Consider the following 22207-nt stretch of genomic DNA (forward strand, 5'->3'; position numbering starts at 1 on the left):
TAGATTAATTATTGTTTTTACACTTCTTAGATGTAAAGAAAAGTAGCTAGACTCTTTGAAGAATTTTAATTTCAGGATCAATAAGTAGCATGGTCATAGAATTTTCCATTCTGGCATTCTCCCAGATTTTTATTCCTCCCCATTAATTTCTCAAGTGACTATCATTATTATATACTTGGTAGGAAGTCACTCAGCACCAAAGGACCAGGATCCATGGCTGAGTGTTCCAGTCCTGTGTCTGTTTCTGGACCCATAAACAGAACTCAGTCCGGCCTGGGCTAGAGGACACACTAGAGGGCGCACTAAACCCTCCAAACTACCGAAAGATCTGGCGTGAGCCCTCCAGAGGTGCCTGTCCCACCTTAACTACCAGAGCGGGGGAAGGGTGAAATCTCTTCCCCTCCTTGTTTTGCATACATTAGGTTAGAGTTTTATAAAAAGAAGGAAATTAAGGGGAAATTTAAAAAATTTCATTAAAACCAGAGAAATCTATTTGCAGTATACTGTTTGCTGATTCGTGGTATAGCCATAGGTGAGTTTAAATAGTGGAGTTGGCAAGTGTGGCAAATTCATGGCACAAAGCTATGGGTACCTCCCTCTCTGCACTGTGTCAGACACAAATACTCCATCTTAGATTCTTTCTCCATACAGTGTCCCACAGTCACTTCCATTTTCTACAGTAGGCATTTGAGATGAAAACTATCTGCCATCACCAGTTTAAGACATCATGAATTCTTTTCTTTCGCTACAACCTGTATTCTTAAATAAGTATTTAAGAATAAGTATTCTTATTCTTATTTAAGAATACTTGAACTTGTAGCCAGTGGAAGTTTAGACTGTCGTTGTCTCTAAGTCTAGAAGATTCTCAATGACTCCCAGAACCAGCTTCCTAGGACAGCCCTTGGTCCAAGCCAGCTCCTGTAATCTGCATCTGCCTTAGTGGCTGTCTCTCTGGATGTAAAATACTGACAGAAGTGTGCCCCAGACCTCACATACCGTGTTACCCCAAAAATGAGACCTACCCATAAAATAAGCCCTAGCAGGATTCCTAAGCATTTGTGCAATAGAAGCCCTACCCCCAAAATAAGACCTAGTGATGGGCGTGGCTATGCAGCATATCTGCACAACCCATGCATTTTGTCGCAGAGCGGTAAAGACGATGACGAGCAGCCCTTCTCATCTGCCCCATGAGAGCTCTATTGCTCGACATGAGAGATTGGGGCCAATGGTTCTAAAGGAAATAGAGTCGCAAGAAATTCAAGATGGAATTCGGGGTTTGGAGAGTTATGATGATGTTCCAGAAGAAGACACGACTTAACTATATTTGAATAAATGTAGATTGTTGTACTGTACTTTAAAAAAAAACAACACATCCCCTGAAAATAAGGCCTCGGGTGTCTTCTTGAGGAAAAATAAATATAAGACCCTGTCTTATTTTCGGGGAAACACGGTAGTAAGGAACTGGTAAGTCTTCAGAGGTCCTTTCTGACAGCTGTCTGTTTTGCCCTTACCCATGAGGTTTCTGTGGCTATAAGTTTTTAAAAATCCCACCTCCACCCCATTCCTCTTGACCCATTTTGGTGTGTCTGTACTCACCAGATGTCAGCTGGGGCAGACAGTATTTCAAGGCTCATGCTCCTTTCTGTCTACCCATTAAGGCTGGGCAAGTAGCAGGGATCCCATCACAACAGTCTTCATACCACGCAGGGGACTTTAGATTTTATCTTGTAGATAAGCCACAGGAAACTTGTGAGGGATTTTAAGCAAAGGAAGGACCTGGTTGGGTTTTTCACGTTAGAAAGATTTCAGGCAGCAGCTTGGAGAGAGGTAGTGGGGAGGTGAGCCTGGGCACTGTCATGATGGAAGGGCCTGTTGAGTGATCAAGGGAGAGGTGACAAGGGCTAAACTAGCACAGTGGCTGTGACAGTGGACATCTAGAAGAGGAGATCAAAATGAAAAATATTTGATAGGGTCAACAAGATTTAGTGATTGATGTGTCCTCATCAAGACAGCAACTGTACTTTGTCATTACTATTGGCATCTAGCACAACGTCTGGCCTGTAGCAGGTACTCAGTGAATGCTTTTGAATGAATGAATAAGTGACCAGTCAACGTGGTGGCTAAAAGAGAGCTTGAGTGACTGGATAGATGATGGGCCCATTCACCTTGATAGGTAATGTTGGAAGAGGAACCACTTTGAGATAGAACTTAATGCCTTGGATTTGGAGACGGGGAATTTGAAATGTCTTTAGGGGAGAGATGTCCATTGGGCCACTGAAGATGTGAACCTTGAACCTCAGGAGGAAGATCTCTCGGGATATGGATTTGGGAGAACTCAACACACATAGTTGGCAGTTGAATCTATGGGGATAGATGAGATTGGAAGGGCAAGAGGGATATTGAAGGAGCCCTAAGAAATGGTAGCATTTCAGGATGGCCTGAAGACAGGGAACCTAAGGAGGAACTTAGATGTGGCCGGAGGCAAGTTAGGAGAGCCAGGTGTCTAGAAATCCAAGAGGTCCTCGTTCCAGTGGAAGAGATGCATCTAGCTCTCACTCGGGCACATGCAGAGCAGAATGGCACACCTTGAACTCAGTGAAAATTCAAACCCATCTAGGCAGGATCAGGTTCTCTACCCACTAATCCACCACCCTCTGCCTCTTCTCTTAAGAAAGTCCTTGGTCATTCAGAATCCTGTTATAATTTTACATTCCCTCGATAATAGAAACCCACAGCAAAATTAGCTTATAAGTTCCTTCAAGAGATGAAGTATACTTTGTTTTTAAAAAGCCTGTCTAACACGTTCTGTTATGACTGAAACAAATGGATAAAACCTAGACTGAAAGGAAACATAAAACACTAAAAACAATTATCTTTGAAATGTGAGTTATGAATGGTGTATATTTTTGTCTTTATTCTATTCTGTATTTTCCTCCAAGAGTCCATAGTACATGTAAGATCTGAAATAAAGGAATCTTTATTTTTACATGGAAGAGCCCGATATACAGACTGAACCTTGTGTAACTGTCTGAAATGAACAATTTACCAAAGACAGACTACACTTCTTGGAACTATGTGGATATCTGGCAAGTGATCTAGTAATTTGTCAAATGTCTGAATTTTTTTAAACCATTTACATAATAAATGTGAATCATCTGAAAAATCATGATCCATATAGAATATCTGAAAACAGGCCATTATGTGTTACTGCGATCACTTGGAGGATATACTTTTTGGTTCTGAGCAAGGATTCTCCAGGGCAATGATCAAGGTCATCACATACAGCTGTGCAGGTTGCACACTGAGCAACTCTGGGAGGAACACATTTTTCTTAACAATATGAATGGAGTCCTATAGAGTTGAGAAGTGCACAACCTGCCCAAACAAGCAGTAGACCTAGTGATGATCAGGTGACATTTTAAAGACCTAATCTGCCAAAATGTTAGATCCTCCTAATGGAATACATTACCAAAGATTTGGCTATGAAAATATTACAAACTTGCAAAGTGCTCCAAACGTAAACAATGTAGGATTTTTGTTTAATGTTTATTGTTGCCATGGAATATTATGATAAATTTTTAAAAATTTTTTTAAAAAGGATAATTCATTATTTATTACACTTTTATTTTATTCACTAAGGACCAGTTTCAGTTTCCAAGAAAAGTGTGTCGTATGTGCTGAGCAAGGAGGGAGGTGGAAACATTTCAGTCATTGTCCTTGGGGGTGCGGAAGAGTCACTGGACGCCCATCCTGGAAGATTCACTCTGTTCATCCGCCAGCGGAAAGGATTTGTTAAAATTGCTTTGACCCATGGGTAAGTGGCTTTTTGTATAACATAGCTGGGTCAGGAAAATTAAGACATTATTAAATGAGCACAAAGAAGTAAAGTGATTTTCTAGTCCTTAAAGACCTCCTCCAAATCAGTCTTACAATAAAAGCAGGTATGGATATTCTTGGGTAACAGACTATGTCATTTTTAGTAAGGTAGCTCAATGCCATGGGATTCTGCAATTAAACTTAACTATAAAAACAAAACAAGAAACGACAAGAAAAAAAAAAAACAATCAAAATGTTTCACACACAGTGTAAATTTCCTGCCTAATGAACAAAAAAACAGACAAAGCTATAGATGAAAGAGAAGCTTCCTAGAGCCTTGATTTTCTATAAAATAAAACTTCATCAATGGCTAGCCTGCCAAAGTACCTCCCCAAAGGATTTCAGGCCTAAGGCAGTTTCAATGTATTGCACGTGAAATTAGCAATATAGGGAGGCTTGGGCAGATTTAAAAATGTTTAGGAGTTTGTTGTAAAAGTCAGCTAGACAGAATAAATCATTTAAATCCTTTTCATTTAAAATTCTTATTCTTCCCTTTGTTATTTACAGCGCACATTTGGTCCCAGTGTTTTCTTTTGGTGAAAATGAACTGTTCAAACAAGTTCACAATCCTGAAGGCTCATGGATTAGAACTGTTCAGGAGGCACTGCGGAAGATCGTGGGGTTTACTTTGCCCCTCTTTCATGCCAGAGGAGTTTTTCAGTACAGTTTTGGCCTAATGCCTTATAGGAAACCTATCCACACTGTTGGTATGTACATAAAATGAGTAAAATTACTATCTTACTTTAAGCAATGTTTACTGTTACCGATTAAGGTACTAATGCAAGAGAAGTGGCTTTGAGGAAGAAGTTCCTGTAATAATAATCCTGTAGATGTTATTTGAGTTTCATTTACAGTGTGCCATTTATTTATGAAATAACTACATTTTCCACTGGAATGGGAATTGATTACTTTCAAGAATAGTGCTATTGAACTACAGATAGAATCCAATGTTAGAAATAGTTTCTAATATTCTATAATGGATCCATTTCTCTGTGCTAGCAGATTATAACATAACAATTTGTTCTTTTTGAGACAGAGTACAGTGGCATTGTCATAGCTCACAGCAACCTCAAACTCTTGGGCTCAAGGAATCCTCCTGCCTCAGCCTCCTAAGAAGCTGGGACTATAGGTGCTCAGCACTGCATCTGACTAATTTTTCTATTTTTGGTAGAGACAGGGTCTTGCTCTTGCTCAGGCTGGTCTTGAACTCCTGACATCAAGCCATCCTCTTGCCTTGGCCTCCCAAAGTGCTAGGATTATAGGCGTGAGCCACCGTGCCCAGCCATAGCAATTTTTTGATGACAGGTCACATCAGAGTCTATAAATAGATGAAAATTCCTATATAGTTGTCTTCCTCATGTTCTTCACATTGGCATCAGTTTCTATAGCAAGTGCATTTTTTTTTTTTTGATTTTTTTTTTTTTTTATTTTGGCATATTATGGGGGTACAGATTTTAAGGTTTCAATAAATGCCCATTCCCCCCCTCCCCCCAAAAGTCTGAGTCTCCATCATGACCATCCCCCAGATGGTGCACATCTCACTCACTATGTATGTATATACCCGCCCCCCTCCCCCCTCCCACCTGCCCAATACCCTATTACTGTAGCACCTATGTGTCTACTTAGGTGCTACTCAGTTAATACCAGTTTGCTGGAGAATATATCTGGTGCTTGTTTTTCCATTCTTGGGATACTTCACTTAGTAGTATGGGTTCCAGCTCTAACCAGGAAAATATAAGGTGTGCTATATCACCATTGTTTCTTAGAGCTGAATAGTACTCCATGGTGTACATATACCACATTTTATTAATCCATTCTTTGATTGATGGGCACTTGGGCTGTTTCCACAGCCTTGCAATTATGAATTGTGCTGCTATAAACATTCGAGTGCAGGTGTCTTTTTTGTAGAGTGTCACTGGATCATTTGGATAGATGCCCAGCAATGGGATTGCTGGATCAAATGGTAGATTCACTTGTATCGCTTTAAGGTATCTCCATATTGCTTTCCACAGAGGTTGAACTAGTTTGCAGTCCCACCAGCAGTGTAGGAGTGTTCCTCTCTTTCCACAACCACGCCAGCATTTATTGTTTGGAGATTTTTTGATAAAGGCCATTCTCACTGGGGTTAAGTGATATCTCATTGTGGTTTTGATTTGCATTTCCCTGATGATTAGAGATGTTGAGCATTTCTTCATATGTTTGTTGGCCATTCTTCTGTCTTCTTTAGAAAAATTTCTGTTCAAGTCCTTTGCCCACTTTTTAATGGGGTTATTTGATTTTTTCTTCCTAATTTTCGTGAGTTCTAAGTATATTCTAGTTATCAGTCCCTTATCGGATGCATAGGATGCAAAAATTTTCTCCCATTCTGTAGGCTGTCTGTTTACATTCATGACTATTTCTTTGGCTGTGCAGAAGCTTTGTAGTTTGATCATGTCCCATTTATTTATTTTTGTTGCTGCTGTGATTGCCTTTGGGGACTTCTTCATAAACTCTTTGCCCAGGCCGATGTCTAGGAGAGTGTTTCCAACTTTTTCCTCTAGAGTTCTAATAGTTTCATATCTTAGGTTTAAGTCTGTTATCCAGCGTGAGTTGGTTTTTGTGAGAGGTGAAAGGTGTGGGTCCTGTTTTAGCCTTCTACAGGTGGCTATGCATTTATTTTTTTACTACTAGCTATATTTATATGTATTCTAATGTAAACTAATTTTATTTTAAAAAATTGCATGTTTAGGGGAATTCAGAGGGGGCTAGAAGGTGAAGATCATGTTGCTGAAAGGACATGGAAGGGAACGTGAGAGTGAAAATGAGAAAGTGCTGAGCAAGGTGCTAATAGCAGAATGAACAAAACTATAAACTTTATTTATTTATTTATGTTTTTAAAATTAATTAATTAATTAATTATTATTTTTGGTTCTTTATTTTTTGAGACAGAGTCTCACTCTGTTGCCCGGGCTAGAGTGCCATGGTGTCAACCTAGCTCACAGCAGCCTGAAACTCCTGGGCTCAAGCAATCCATCCTGCCTTCAGCCTCCCAAGTAACTGGGACTACAGGCATGCACCACCATGCCCGGCTAATTTTTTATATATATTTCTAATTGTCTGGCTAATTTCTTTCTATTTTTTTTAGTAGAGATGGGGTCTCTTTCTTGCTCAGGTTGGTCTCGAACTCCTGAGCTCAAGGGATCCTCCCACCTCGGCCTCCCAGAGTGCTAGGATTATAGGCGTGAGCCACCGCACCTCACCCAAACTATAAACTTTATATGAAACTGGAAGTAGTATTTTCACCATGACTAGCCCATTAAATGAAATTCAAATATAGTCAAATTTTTTTTAGGTCTGTTTCCCTCAACTAGGATTTTACTACCACCGGTTCATAAGAGCTTTGCATTAACTGGTGGTCACATGATGGTATTTTTAAATGGTATGTTTAATGCAAATGGAATATTAACAGACTGCCGATCAGTTAGCGTAATAGGAATACTGAGATAAGTTTAAGTTTGCGATTATATTTTTCAAGATAAGCTGGTTATACTTCTTTGGCATAACATTAATTAATCATTTTTGATCTCTTATATGCAAAGCACTAGTGTTGGGTTTGGGGGTGACATAAAGTCAATTGTAAGGCATGATTTTAGGAACTAAAAGTTTGATTAAATGTAACTCATATGTTCACATGAAATAGGTTAAATGTTAAAAGTATATTCTATTGACTTAAATGATTACAGTTATCACGTGGTTAGATTAAACTTTTTAAAAAAAATTAAGTGGTTTGCCATTTGAGTAAAGTCTTTTTATACCTCTACTGACAAATACTTAATTGGTCAAGGGTCAGTGGAATTACTGAATCTGAGTTATTTGTCAAGATTGGAAAACAACAGCTCTTATTTGCACTCATGCTTGTCTAATGTGCTTCTCTTACCAATTTAGAATAAGGGAAATTGCTTCAGTCTCTCCCTCTACTTACCTAACCCCAAACAATTACAATGATTTCTAGTCTGTAGCATCCTCAGAATCCCATCATTATTTGAAACATTAAAAAAAAAAATCAAGCTGAGAATATGTACGTTTTATAAAGACTCAGTTGTCATAATGTGGGGTGTAAGAGTGGGAGTCAGATGATTTAGTGCACCCTGATTTGTGAGAACCGGACACCCAAGACCATATGTATTTAAAAACTTATTTACTAGAAATAACACAAGTTGAAATGACAACTTATTTACAATTCCATAAACAAAAGTAAAGCCATGTGTCAATCAAATGCCACAGAGAATAAAACACAAAACAATACCGGAATAGTGATGTAAATGACTGTGTTTGTGTCTATTTTGAATCAATGCACTTGAGACCCAGAGTTGCCTCTTTGCTCACTCCCTGACATGAGCTATCCTTGTTCTACCCCAGGTAGGATTCCGGCAGCATCTCAGAGCAGCAAGTTCTTTTGTGGTCCCTCTGTTCCATCTTCTACTTTACTGAGCTTATTAACTTAAATAAGCTCTACCTTCCTACATCATAGGAACTCAATAACTGTTAGTTGGACTCATCCTAAATTATCATTGTAGCTATAATCCTCTCACTCACCAGTGTCCAGAGAAACCCAGACTCTCAGACCACTCTTCCGTCAGGGACCTCAACCAGAGAGTTCATTTCAGAGTTGATAATTCTTACCAACACTAGACTCTGGAATGGTTTTCTGTGTTTGTGTCCTATTGATTACATCCCCTTAAAAACATGATCTCACTAAATGCAAAGTGCCATATTCAGGTCACAGTTACTCTCCCTGTGTATTTCTTACACCCTATCTTGCTAAGCCATCAGGTTTTTGTGCATCCTCCATCAAACTTTTCTTTTCTCTTTGCTGAGGGGTATTCATTCGCAATGGGCATAATTTGTAAAGAAGCTGCCACTGTACATATTTTCTTCACAAGTAGTATGTACGTATTTTATGAGTGCTGTTATTACTTTATCATAATACAATAAAATGTTCATATGCACTGTATTTCATTACATAATAATGGAGAGAAGCTGGTTTAAATGTCATATGCATCATGACAACCAGGAGTGAGGACTAAAATAAGTTTAGATTTTCAGAAACTGCTTGAAGACTCACAGTTGCTTTAGGGCATGTTGCTTTTTTTGTTTCTGTACTACAGAGCCCCTGAGGGCGGGGAGTTTGTCTTGTTTATTCTGTCTGGTCCCAGTTCCCACAGAGTAGGAGTTTAAGAGACATTTGTGAATAAATAAATTAGTGTTTTGTTATGCTTGTCTGATTGTAATTCTTAAGTTTTTTTTTGGAAATCTAACAAGTACCCACATGAGAAATTTTAAGGTAAATTAATAAATTCAAGTATTAGAGCCAGTACAGGGGTATGACTATTTACTCCTAATTGCTTTTATGTATGTCTTTTAAGAATAAGATCATTTTCTTCCATAACATGAGTACAATTCAGGAAAATTAACATTGATAAAGTACTATTAAATAGTATGTAGTATATATGCAAATTTTGTTAATTGTCTCAATAATTTCCTTGCTAGCAGTGTTATTTTTTTATTTTTTTTGGTTGGGGGGACAGATATTTTTCACCCTGAGCTGGATTATGTATTACATTTCATTTTCATATCTCTTAAGCCTCCTTGAAGCTGAAATTGTTTTTCGACCTTTCTTTTATCTTTATGGCATGAACAGTTTTGAAGAGCATAGGTCAGTTGTTTTGTAGATTGCTCCTCAACTTCGGTTGGTTGTGCCATCATGATTATATTATATTATGTATATTATGCATATTGGGCAACAATTGCACAGAAGTGGTATTGTGACCTTCTCAGTGGATTATATCAGGAGGCATGTGACCTCAATTTGTCTCATTGCTCTCAATATTAACTTTGATCATTTGGGCAAGGTGTTTACCAGGTTTCTCTGCTAGAAGGAAAGCATTTTTTTTCTCTTTATTATCAACAAATAACACAGGGGTATTGTTACTTAAAGATGTGTAAAATTATCCCATCACTCCAAGTTTTACTTCCTGGTTTTAATATCCATTGGTAATTCTCACTTGAATGAATGTCATGAGTGCTGTTATCACTTTATCATAATACAATAAAATGTTCATATACACTATTTCATTACACAATAATAGAGATAAGCTGTTTTAAATGTCACATTCATCGTGACAACCAGGAGAGACGCAAACTGGTAAATTTCCAACTCTAGCATTCCCTCTATATTGATTAGTTGGCACTTTAGCAGAAAGAAGAGCTTTCCCTCTTCCCCATCTTAGATTGTTCACATTACAGACACCCAGACTTACCAGCTATGTTTGCATGTGGCGCTCAAACGGCTCGCAGCCCCTCTCTTTCAGCCTCAAGGCTCTCACAGAGTCTCTGTTAACTCCTCAGCCTGTCTTCTGATTATGGGTATGGGAGAAGCATCTATCTCATTTTTATTCTTATGCCATTATTGAAAAAAATACAGATGATACTATTAAGAAGTTGGTTCTTTCCATTGGTAGACCTGCCATGAGGGTTTGTGGCTAATGGCTAGGCACCAGCCACACAGAGATTGACACTGGCATTAAGAAGGCAGTTATTACACACCAGCCGGATGTACACAAGGAAGTGATGTGGGTTTAAGGTCTGACTCTGAGTGCCTTTGAATGCTTCATTTATCTTCTCTGAGTCTCATATTTTACAACTGTAAAAGAAGAGACAGTTGTAACTGTTCTCTCTTCTCTCAGAGTTATTCTGGGGATTAAATGCCATGCTACATGGGGGAGAGCACTCTGTAAACTCAGGGGCTAGCCAAATGCAGGCTGGTACACAGAGCAGGAGGCTTGCTGATCAGCTTGTCCAGAGCTTTCAAATGTGTTTCAATTTCCCTGTGTGAGTATACTTGCCACGATGTTAATCTAAACCAAATCATGAGGAAATAATCAGATCTACCCAGATTGTGGGACATTGTACAGAACAACTGGCCTGGCTCTTTAGAAATGTCAATGTGGTGAGAGACAAGAAGGAAGGGTCCTCATAGACACACAACAGCTGTTGTGGATTGGAGGGGAAACAACTATTAGTGAGATGATTGATAAAGTTTGAATGTGGATTGAGTATAAAATAATGTGAAGAGGTCAAATTTGGGGGGTATAATAATGGTGTTGTTATATTGGACAGTGTTCTTCTTCTTAGGTAATCCATGCAGAAGTATTTAGGGATGATTCACATGATTAAATCACTGATGTCCACAACTTACTTTCAAATGATTCTACAAAAATAGAAATAATGAATAGGTATATACGTATACATGTGTGTGTGTACAAAATGTTAGAAATTGGTTCTAGATGAGGAGTATGCAAGTGCTTATTGTCTTTCTGTAGATTTGATTTTTTTTAAATGAAAAAGAGAAAGGAATGCACTTTATTTAAATACTGGATTGAAACCACATGATGACAGAAGTAGTCTGTTAGGATTCAAGTCATTATTATATTCTGATGGAAAAAGAGCAGGCCAAGAGATTTTCTAAAATAGAAAAAAAAGAAAGGAGAACTTAATGTAAGTTTTAACTGTAAAAGTAAAGGGATTAAAGGAAATAATGTTAAAAAGCACTAGCATGATGCTGCAGGGGAGGCAGAACTTGACCTCTGACCTCTTAGGGTCACTGGCTGAGAATTAGATTGACATGAGTGAACAGGAGAAAAGCAGGCAGGTTTATACATGTACATGTGAGCCCCCAGAAGAAAAGACCCAAAGAATTGGCTGGGGCTAAGTGTTTATATACTAGGTCGAACAAAGAAAGGCAATTGTGGAAAAGTAGCAAAAATACATGGAGAGACCAAAAGAAGATACGACTTACTTTAACAAGGTCTGAACAGATTCTCTTGGCCTGACTCCCTATCTCTGGGGATAAGAATGTTCCCTCCTGGTATAGGGAGGGCATCTTTTACATGAGTTTTATCTCCTTTCCAGAAGAAAAGGGGAAGTTAGAGCACTTTTCTTGTACCTGTAGGGTATTTTTTTAAGTGCCTTTACCTCAAAATAATCCCTGTGCTAAAGTGGCATATTTTGGAGTGGCATGTCCTGCCACCCTTCAGTGCTCAGTACAACATATTAATGTTGCTCGATGAATGTTCATGAGTATGTGTATCTGTGTGGACATACATACACACACATACACACACACACACACTTAGATTGGGCATCTTTTGAGCCTCCACCATAACCAAGAGGTGAACCCTAATTTGAGCTCAGGTTTCATCTGGCACCCGAGTTCCTGCTCCCCTCCACCCCCTTGGCCACGCAGCCCCTGCCTGTTCTTTCTGTAGGGCACGGCTCCGTAACATCCTGAGAAAGAACATTTTCTGCATGAGACTATTCGAGTGATCAACTCTACAGAATATTTATAATTAAAAGAAAAATAGAGCAAAGATGTTTTTCTATTGTGAAAGATCTACTCTTTGCCTCCATCAGAAGAAAATAATGCCCATTTCCAAACTCTTCTCCAGCTGTGTATACCCTGGCCCACGAAGCTGCTTTGTCTTAGGTAAACACAGCACAGCCCGTAGAAATCAAAGCAAGATTGCCGTGTAAGTGTAGAACTAATCTCAAATTGTTGGATGGAATTGGAAAATGGAACAGTTGAGCATGCCAGCTATAAAAAGCAGTGAAACATAAACAAAAGCTATGATTCCTGACTCTGCCACAAGTAGGCGTTGGCAGATTTTTTTTCAGGGCAAGGAGTTCTATTTCCAAGAGCAGCATGTTGCCTGATGCAGCTGTTTTTTTTTTCCTTTGTGTTTTTAAAAAGAGAATTTTATAGCCGTCTGCAGCTATCTTAGTCTTTTGTTTAAAACATTTTTTTTTTCCTTCTCCTTAGTACTAAAAATATCTCCTTTCTGTGGAGAAAAAGAATGCTGGTCTTCTAAGGCTCCAGGTACCCTTTTCAGAATATCCCAGTACGCAATACCTCCGTACGGAATAATTCCAGGTGCATCTTTCTATTTGAGTCTCACAACACTGGAGTTGGTTATGGCAGGGATGTTTTTTATCCTGGTTTTGCAGATGAGGACCTTGAGCTCTAATGATAGTAAAAGGTGATGAAAGCTTATAACATACCAGGTCCTGGATATGAGCCAAGGCTCCCCCCCACCACCAAAAAAAAAAAATATTGAGTGCTGGGCCAGAGGGCTTAGGGCTGGTTTGCAATACGGCTGGGATGTGAAGCAAGATAGAGGGACTCAGAGCCTATGCCCTGATCAGCTGTTCTCTCCATCTGCCCTCTGTTACGCAAAAGGGCCCATGGTCATGCAGCAGGCACAAGGGAGTGTGGATGTTTCAGTGTCCTCATCTTGCTGTCTTTTGGCTGCAGCCCATTCCCTACAGAGTCTCACATTTACGACATTGCCATTCAGGTTCATGGTGTCTTTCTTTAGACAGCTCAGTAACCTTCCCACGCCCATTCTCATTCATAAGACCACAACAGCAACGACTGCCTCACTAGGTTGTTCCGAGAGTTTGATTTAGTGCCATCTAGTAGACCTTTGATAAATAATAGCTTTATTTCCAATATGGATGCAGTTTAGCTTCAGAGTAGCCATGTTGGAACTGAACTCACTATAGGAGGTTGTTTGGTAGCTTTCAACCTTGGTTCCAGAGAAGGGCTTCCTTGAGTTCTTTAGTAAGAGCATGATCGTGATGAGCATGTTTTATTTTGTTACCTCAGGCTTTATCCCTAAAAAACAATTGAGAAAGATTTCTTACTCTCTAATCCAGTTCCGAGTTAGTTTAGGAGTCAACGGCAGGAGTGCTGGGTTTGAATCTTAATTTCTTGGGTTCTTGTTTGTATGTGTAGTTTAGGAACTTTCAGCACCTAGTTTTTTGTACAAGTAATTAAGGGAAAGGCAAGTAGACTATGTTCATCTAACAGTTTGAAGATAAAAATCTTATGATGATGAATTCATTATATATGGGCATGTTTGAGCTCTCTGGAAGAACCATTCAAAATATAATAAAACTATTAATGAGAAAAGAACAGGACTGAAATTAACTGTAGGACAGCTCACAGGAAAGAAGACTCACTATTCAAAATGTGCAAGTCCTAGTTAAAGTCAGTTGGGAACAACACACTTCATCTTCTTAGACCACTGTGTCTCTTTATTAGTTCCCTACCCCTGCCCCCCAATAGTTACATTGACTTCTGTCATTGGGATAATTTCACTGAAAAACCAGAAGCTATTTCTATAAACCTACAAGTTTCCTAGTAGATTTCTCAATGTTTTTTCTCAAACAGTGAAGCTCAGAGCTGGAAGAAACCTTCAGGATCATGGGGTTCTACTCTTTTATCCTATGCCTGTGAACATTAAGGCCAGAGAGAAAGTTACTTGCTCAGTGCACTTGCTGTGAGCAGGGACTGGATCCCATCCAGCCTGGTGCTATTTGTGCAACACCAGCTCCCACCCCATCGTACATCAGCCTCTGCTAGTCTGTATTTCCAACCACAGCCGGCAGTGGGACGGTTTTGTCTCCAGTTCTTTGTGTAGAGTTAAACAGGACTGTTGTCTACTCTGTAGAAATTTGACATTCACGCTATCAAAGAAAACGGCACATGAGCTTCTTGAGTCTGTATCTGGTTCAGTACTCAGCGATTTCCTAATATTAGTGTTACGGTAAGGATGTATGTGTGTATCGCTCCTGTCTTTGTGCTCCCTTAACTCACTACTGATGTCATTTGTCACTTCCTTCTCTGTGACCCAACACGTGCTCGTTTTTGTCTGAACTAACCACCCTCTATTACTGACATAGGTCCGAGCCTTGTATGTATCACAGGGTGACTCAGGGTAGGACAAAGGAAACCCCCTCCCTCCACTGTGAGTCCCAGTCACTGCCTAGCACCCACTTGACCTCGTGCCGGCACTCAAAAGTTGAGAGCAGCAGTTTGCTGTCTCCAACATCTCCTACGTTTTCAACCCCTGGCGTCACTAGCAGCATTAGACCAGCAGGGGGCGCAGTGAGTGCAAGCACCAAAGCCAGTGTATTTTTGTATTCTCTAAAATCCGAGACAAGTGAGATGTTTTCTTATTACATAACACCTTTGAAAATATATATAGAAGTTGCCAGATTTGTTTTTAATTAATTAGTATATTTGTAATTATACAGGCAAAACACAAATGCGTTCTCATTTGTAGAAAATGCATACGATACAATACAGAGTGAAAGTTCCCTCTTCCCTGTCTCCCTCCCTGGAGGTAACTGTTTTCAGTTTGTGTCTTTTTCCAGGCTTCTTTCTCTGTGCACTAAAAACTTACAGCGTTCCTCGAAATAGAAATATTTTTGCATAAACGGGATCACACAGTATTATTTGACAACTTATTTTTTCCACTTAATACGTGTAGACATCTCTGTGTATGTGTGTGTATTTGTGTGTGGGTGTACACATATTTGCATTGTCTCATTTGGATTCCATTGAATGGATATTCTATGGCTTATTTAGTGATTTTCCTATGGAGACTTTTAGTTGTTTTTCAATTCCCCACTATTACAGTGGAATCCTTGTGATTATGTGTGTTTCTCTAGTATAGATACTTAGCTGGGAAGATATATATATATATATATATATATATATATATATATATATATATATTTAATTATTGATATTTAGAAAGACATTAAAAAGAGACTAGAAGGATGTCCTATGATGCAAGGGTTCACGGTCAGTAATAAGAGGACTGTGGTCTGGCTGTCCTAGAAGGACCATGCTGGTGCATGGACACACAGCTATGTCTACTTACCTCACAGCTGCATTCAGCACAGTAGCTCGTTTGACTCAAAGTCAGAACCCCCAGGGTACTGACATCCCAGTGTCTGCTGAGAAGGAAACGTCTGTATTTGTTATCAAATGCAATGGTGTGACCACTGCAGGCAGCCAGTAAAATGAAAAGGGGATTGGAGCGAGCAGGCGTGCGGGATTCTGATTGGCAGGTCTGTCCAGAGCTGCGCATGGGAGGCAGCGGGCTGCGGGGAGTGGTTTCGGTTCCGCCTGGATGATGTAGTCTCTTGTTTTTGCAGTTGGCCGCCCAATCCCTGTTCGGCAGACTCTGCACCCGACCTTGGAGCAGATTGATGAGCTGCATCAGACCTACATGGAGGAGCTAAGGAAATTATTTGAGGAGCACAAAGGGAAGTATGGTATTCCAGAGCACAAAACTCTCATTTTTAAATGACTTTACTCTTACAAGGCATAAAGGAAGACAAGAGAACATCTTATAAGAGAATAAATACTTTAAATCAGTTTATTGTTTTTCTTTTGACTATGGAATCAGATTTGTAACTGAAAAGCATTATTTATGGTGATAGCTGTTGATGTTTTATTTGTCGTAAGTAAAAATACAGTACATGACTATAGGATAAGGTTGGAAATGACTATGAGACCTTTAAGAACTCTTCCTTGCTTGGGAAGGCTAAATCATTTTACAGGTTATGAAGAGAGAATGATTCATGTGCTCTAAAAAAAATGACAGCTTCAAAAAATAATTAGACTCTTTTTATTAAAGATCACAATAACTTAAGGTGCTGTTTTCATGAAATATTAAAGCTATCGTTCAGCACAGCTGGAACGTTTAGGAGACAGTGTAAAACAATTTGCCATAGAGAGCTACAGGAGATAATCTTTTTTTCTGCTTGAACAGGCCATTTGTTAGTGAATAATGTTACTTTTAATATTTAGATGACTTGACCCTTTTGATCATGTCAACCAACGCATTTTTTTTACAGTAGTGCCCAATTTTTATGACATTTTCGAAATAGGATGAATCTGCCATGTGGAAACCCAAGTGGACAAGAGCATGTCTCTCATTTCTGTTCATGATTAGAAACACGTTCATACGCTATAGACAAGGAAGTTTATTTGGAAGACATGCTTTTGCACATGTTTTAGGATGTTGGACATTCCAAAAGGTTTTCATGATAATAGAAATAGTTTTAATTTTCTTTCCAAATGGCCTTTTCATTATAAAACAGGCTCTGAAGGAAAGAACCCTCTCTGGTGAGATGTATCCACTTCACATTTGGCTGGGGTTATGAGTCTTTTCTGAGCCAGAATGGGCAGAGATCTCGTCCTTCCTGTTCACTGATATCTCCCCACTGCCTGGGTCAGTCGGCCCACAGCACTTAGTAGGCACAAAATAAGTACTTGCTTAATAAATGTATTTATAGTTGAATATACAGACAGACTTTGCCATAAAGTGAAGAATGTTTCAAGCTGTTCTATACGATGAAACCTGTTATAAGACAAGCCCTACTTTCAAAAGGAGATAATATGCTATGACTGAATGTCCTACACCAGTAATTAACATGTTATACTGTAGGATGGTTCTTAGGGAGGAGGTCAGAAGGAGTTTTCTGATTGTTTGTCACCAAGTGTTAAGTAACTAGTCAATTAGGTGTTTGTGGGCAACTTCACTGAGTTGCCTTCTAACTTGTTGATAGTATGTCTTCAGGCTTCTAATTTTTAAACATTACACTCTGGACTAGACCCTGGATTGGGTTGAGTCATGGCAAAACAAAGACACAGCAAAAGTGAACATTCTCAATTGTTCAACGTGGCATCTCTTTGGCCTAAATTCCTTTGCTTTCACACTAGCTGAGTGAGCCAAGAGTCCATTAACCTGGGGGCTTGAAATTAGTTCAATTTTTTGTCAGAGCAGTGTCCTTCATTTACTATAAAACCCATGAATTTTATCCTTTTGGACAAGTTTATTAAAAGCCTGTGCCGCATAAGGAGGTATGACCATCCAATATCAGCTGTATTATCTAGTAGGCACTTAAAGGCCATGGTTAATAAAGCAGAGGCATTAAAATATGAGAAAATTTGCTCTCATGCACTTATGTTTTGCTATTAAAATGTCTATACATGAACAGCATTAATTTTGGCATACATAAAATGTTATTCTTCGGTACATATGGCAGAGGGTGAGGAGAGTGGGGTTATCTCTTAACATTTTATGATCTCTAGAGGTCTTAATCCAGCCATGCCAGAAGTCTTCTGATATTCTCAGAGCATAGTTGTAGGTTCCATATAGTCCCACAGATTGCAAATGAATTATTTTATATGAATTTTTGCTATCGCACAAACATGGGCCATATATTATATTTACTAGCATGGTTTGATGGAGATCTCTTTTATGATAAGAGTTCCCATCTACTATGTAATTGCACATAAATTTTAAACAGCAAAGCAAAACAATAATAACAGAAATAACCCTAGAACACTGTAAGAAAAACTAGCCTATTGCCTTGGGAAAATGTGCATGTACACTGTTTGATTTGGACAGTTTTCCCCCTCCGTTTCCATTGCACACTGGGTGCAAGCTGAGTCATTTCCTTTGTCTTGCGGCTGGAAGTGTATGAAATTGTTGGTGACCAGCTAAGTCTGTTATGCTCAAGTTGAAAGTTATAGCTTCAATGCTTATTTATGAAGGGCAGCCAGTTTTTCTCTTTACAAAGGGAAACCACAGTGAAGGATGCTAGATGTTTTAATGCAAATCCTTTTGCCACTACTGTGAAAACAATCAAAGTGTGTATATTTTAGGGATGATGGGTGAGCCTTTATTGTATGTATAGGATTAAAAGTGAAATCCCTGCTTTCAAATAGACGATACATTTCCGTTACAGGAAGCACAGAGGTGGAATCTGTCCATAATTCTGCAACTTTACGTCTCTTTCAAACTACCTCACTGATGCAGACGACCAAAGTTTGTGATAAATATGAAAACAGTTTTGGGATACATTAACTCTATATTCTTTTCCTGTGACGAGAGACATTATTGATAGAATTTGTTCATTGGTTGCTTTTTTTCAATAGCCCAAGATGGCTACTTCTCATATTTGTGTTTCTTAACCTAAATGGCAAAATGTCTATTTGTGGGGCTGGAGGAGTTACTTCAAGTAGAATTTATAAATCTTTCCAAGGGAGAAAAACAGGGCACCTTCTAAAATAACCAACCAGTTGCTCTAGTTTCTCTAGGACATCACACACAGAACTAGTTCTTTGTATTTAAAAGAAAGGGATTTCTCTACCTTTTATTTTGATTGCTGTAGTTAATCCTTTACAAACACCGCCAGCTTATTGCCTTAATATCCTATATGAAAAGGAGAAAGTTTATCTCAGTCCACAGTTAACCCATAAGACCATGAGTTCCTCAGTAGCGAAGTCTGTGTCTTGCTTGCATTTGGATTCCAACCCCAACAAAGCAGGCCTGCGGCAGCCTCTCAGTATAATTCTAGCACTCTTGGGAGGCAGACGTGGGTGGATCACTCGAGATCAGGAGTTCAAAACCAGCTTGACCAAGAATGAGACCCTGTCTCTACTAAAAATAGAAAGAAATTAATTGGCCAACTAATATATATATATAAATTTAAAAAAATAGTGACTCTGTGTTTGTATTCCTCTGCCCTAAATTAAGCAGGAGGTACCGCTAGTCCATAATCGTGGATTAATAAACCTAAGAATCCTCCTGTAAAACAGAGGTGTCAAAAAAGTAGAGTATGATTAAAATTCTGCTTCAAATGAGGGATTAAACAACTCTGAAGCAAGCTCTGTCTTATCGGTATTGAGAACATTTTTGCTTTTTGAGGCCGGGCTACCGCATTGTTGATTTTTCCCTTGTGCCAGAGTTATTTTGGTGATGTGTCCTGGGCAAAGTCCAGGTTTTCAACAAGTTTAGCCACTAGAGTCTCATGTATCGGAGTGGTGGGGGAGGCAGGTGCCTTATGCCCAGGGCGACTGACACACCTGGCAAAGGATCTTCCCTACCAGTTGTGTGATCAGGAGCGCAGGCCTGAGCAGCCCCGTCACTCACACACAGGTGGCCTAGAGCTTCCATCACCTTTTGATGCCCCTAAGTGCGAGAGAGACCACTCTGGCTCCAGCCTCATCCAGCTGGGTTGTCACAGCTGCTTTTTTTTTTAGCACTTAGATTCTGGTTAAGAATTATCTGAGGCTCTCTTGGGAACAAAGATAAACCTGATATTCCTTGTATTCCCAAAGACCGCATACTTCTCTCTGACTCCATTACCAGACCAGCTTGCAACCTTAGTGGATCTTTCTGGTTGGACTCTAGACCCTGCAGTGTGGATGTGCAGTGATGTTGGGACGAGCAGGGAATGTTAGATGCACCACTCTTTTCTATTCTCAAGGCTTTTTTTTTTTTTTTTTTGAGATGGGGCCTTGCTCTGTCATGCAGTGGCACAATCATAGCTGACTGCAGCCTTGAACTCCTGGGCTCAAGCGATGCTCCTGCCTCAGCCTCCCCAGTAGCTGGGACTACAGGCACACGCCATGATGCCTGGCTAACTTTTTAAAAATTTTATGTAGATATGGGGGTCTCCATATGTTGTACAGGCTAGTCTCCAACTCTTGGCCTCAAGAGATCTTCCTGTTTAGCTCCCTAGAGTGCTGGGATTACAGGTGTGAACCACAAGCCTGCCCAGGCTTTTAGTTTTTAGATAGTCCTTTAGCCTCTGGTCTTCTACTAACTGGCTAGGTGATCTGGGCTTAGTTTCTTTCCATGTAAACACAGTTAGGAGTGAATGATCTCCAAGGTCCCTTCTGCCTCTGTCTCATGGTCTCTGCTTGGCCTTTTATCTGTCATGGCAACAGCATCTAATTGGAGGTGTACATTTATCGGATAACTGCCTATTCCTCTACCATCCTCACTTGGTTCTATCCATCCAGGAAATGCAGTGAGCTGAAATGGTTGTCTCATTTTCTTGGTATATATAAAACACAAATTGCTATTGGAATTTCTCCAGGATAACAATGACCTTTAGTCATGTGTTTCTAAGAAATAATGTAATTCTCTAAATAAAAATAATACAAATTTATCTAAGAAGCTTCCTCATTTATATCATTCAAAACTATGGAATAACACAGTTTATTACTTGTTAATATCTTTACAGGAGATGGTGAATTTTTATATTTTCCATAGAGTATTTGTTGCTGTGTGTTTCTTAAGAGCTCTCAGTTTGTAAAAGTTTTGATGAATAAATGTGTTTTCATGCTTGAATAATAATGTGTGGGTGTGGTTTTTAACCTGGATAGAATGTTTTTCATTTCCCCATATCTTGGCAAGGATGAATATCAGCCAGGGAATTGCAGTGAAATCATGAGCATTGCAAATTGCCCTCCTGAAGAGTCAGGACTTTCAATTCTCTTGATGGGATAAAAGACAAAACAGAAAGCAGGGGCGGGGCTAACTGAAAACTGCAGGTGGACAGGAATGAAAGAACAAGGGACAGCAAGAGGAAATAGATGATAGCAAACTGCCATGTCTCACATGGGTATAACAACAGCAAGGCTTCTCTGATTGAGATATGTTCAAAAACTGGTGGTAAAGTTTATAGATAACAAATCAAGTCAATCAGTGCTAATGGTAGGGGGTTTCTTCTTGGGCAGTGAAAAATGTTCTGATATTAATCGTGGTGATGGTTGCACAATGCTGTGAATATACTACAAGTCCCTGAACACTAACTACCTTTCTAATGGTTGAATGTTATGATACATGAATTGTGTCTTAATGAAGCTGTTGAAACAAATCAGGTCAGTCACACACTTGTCAAAATAATGGAAAAGGCTGGGTGTGGTGGCTCACGCCTGTAATTCTAGCACTTTGGGAGGCTGAGGCAAGAGGATTGCTAAGGTCAGGAGTTTGAGACCAGCCTGAGCAAGAGTGAGACCTCATCTCTACTAAAACTAGAAAGAAATTAATTGGCCAACTAAAAATATATAGAAAAAATTAGCAGGGCATGGTGGCACATGCCTGTAGTCCCAGCTACTCCGGAGGCTGAGGCAGAAGGATGGCTTGAGCCCAGGAGTTTGAGGTTGCTGTGAGCTAGGCTAATGCCATGGCACTCTACCCTGGGCAACAGAGAGAGACTCTGTCTCAAAAAAAAAAAAAAGGAAAAACTAAAAGAAAATTCCTTTTCTTTACGTGTCAAGGATGAAATCGCTGCAACAAAGCTTATGCTTTGTTTTTGAGACCTTTTAATGCTTTCCACTGTTCATTATCAAATAAGTGATTTCGATACTCTTTTAACATTTTTCTTTTTTTTTTAGAGATGAGATCTTGCTATGTTGCCCAGGCTGGTCTCGAATTCCTGGGCTCAAGCGATCCACCTGCCTCAGCTTCCCAAAGTCCTGGGATTATAGGCAGGAGCCACTGTGCCTGGCTTCAATATTCTTTTTTTAAAGTATTTTATTGCATAAAGGACGTGCTGTTGTATTATTGTGTAATATACTGCTTAACTTTAATTTTTCCCAGTATTTTATTAATATTGTAGCATAACAGTAAGTAGT

General features: G+C 39.3%; 1 protein-coding gene across 1 annotated transcript in view; it reads left to right on the plus strand.

Moving 5' to 3' along the window:
* The window catches only part of MOGAT1 (monoacylglycerol O-acyltransferase 1), a 29232-nt gene extending 13089 nt beyond the window's left edge, over positions 1-16143 (plus strand). The window contains exons 4-6 of the mRNA XM_012741943.2: positions 3640-3814; positions 4384-4583; positions 15922-16143. Coding sequence (XP_012597397.2) covers positions 3640-3814; positions 4384-4583; positions 15922-16076 — 530 coding nt within the window. The 3' untranslated portion in view covers positions 16077-16143. The remainder of the gene's footprint in view (positions 1-3639; positions 3815-4383; positions 4584-15921) is intronic.
* The last annotated feature ends 6064 nt before the right edge of the window (positions 16144-22207 follow it).

The sequence above is a fragment of the Microcebus murinus genome, chromosome 8 (assembly GCF_040939455.1).
Source record: "Microcebus murinus isolate Inina chromosome 8, M.murinus_Inina_mat1.0, whole genome shotgun sequence".
NCBI lineage: Eukaryota > Metazoa > Chordata > Mammalia > Primates > Cheirogaleidae > Microcebus > Microcebus murinus.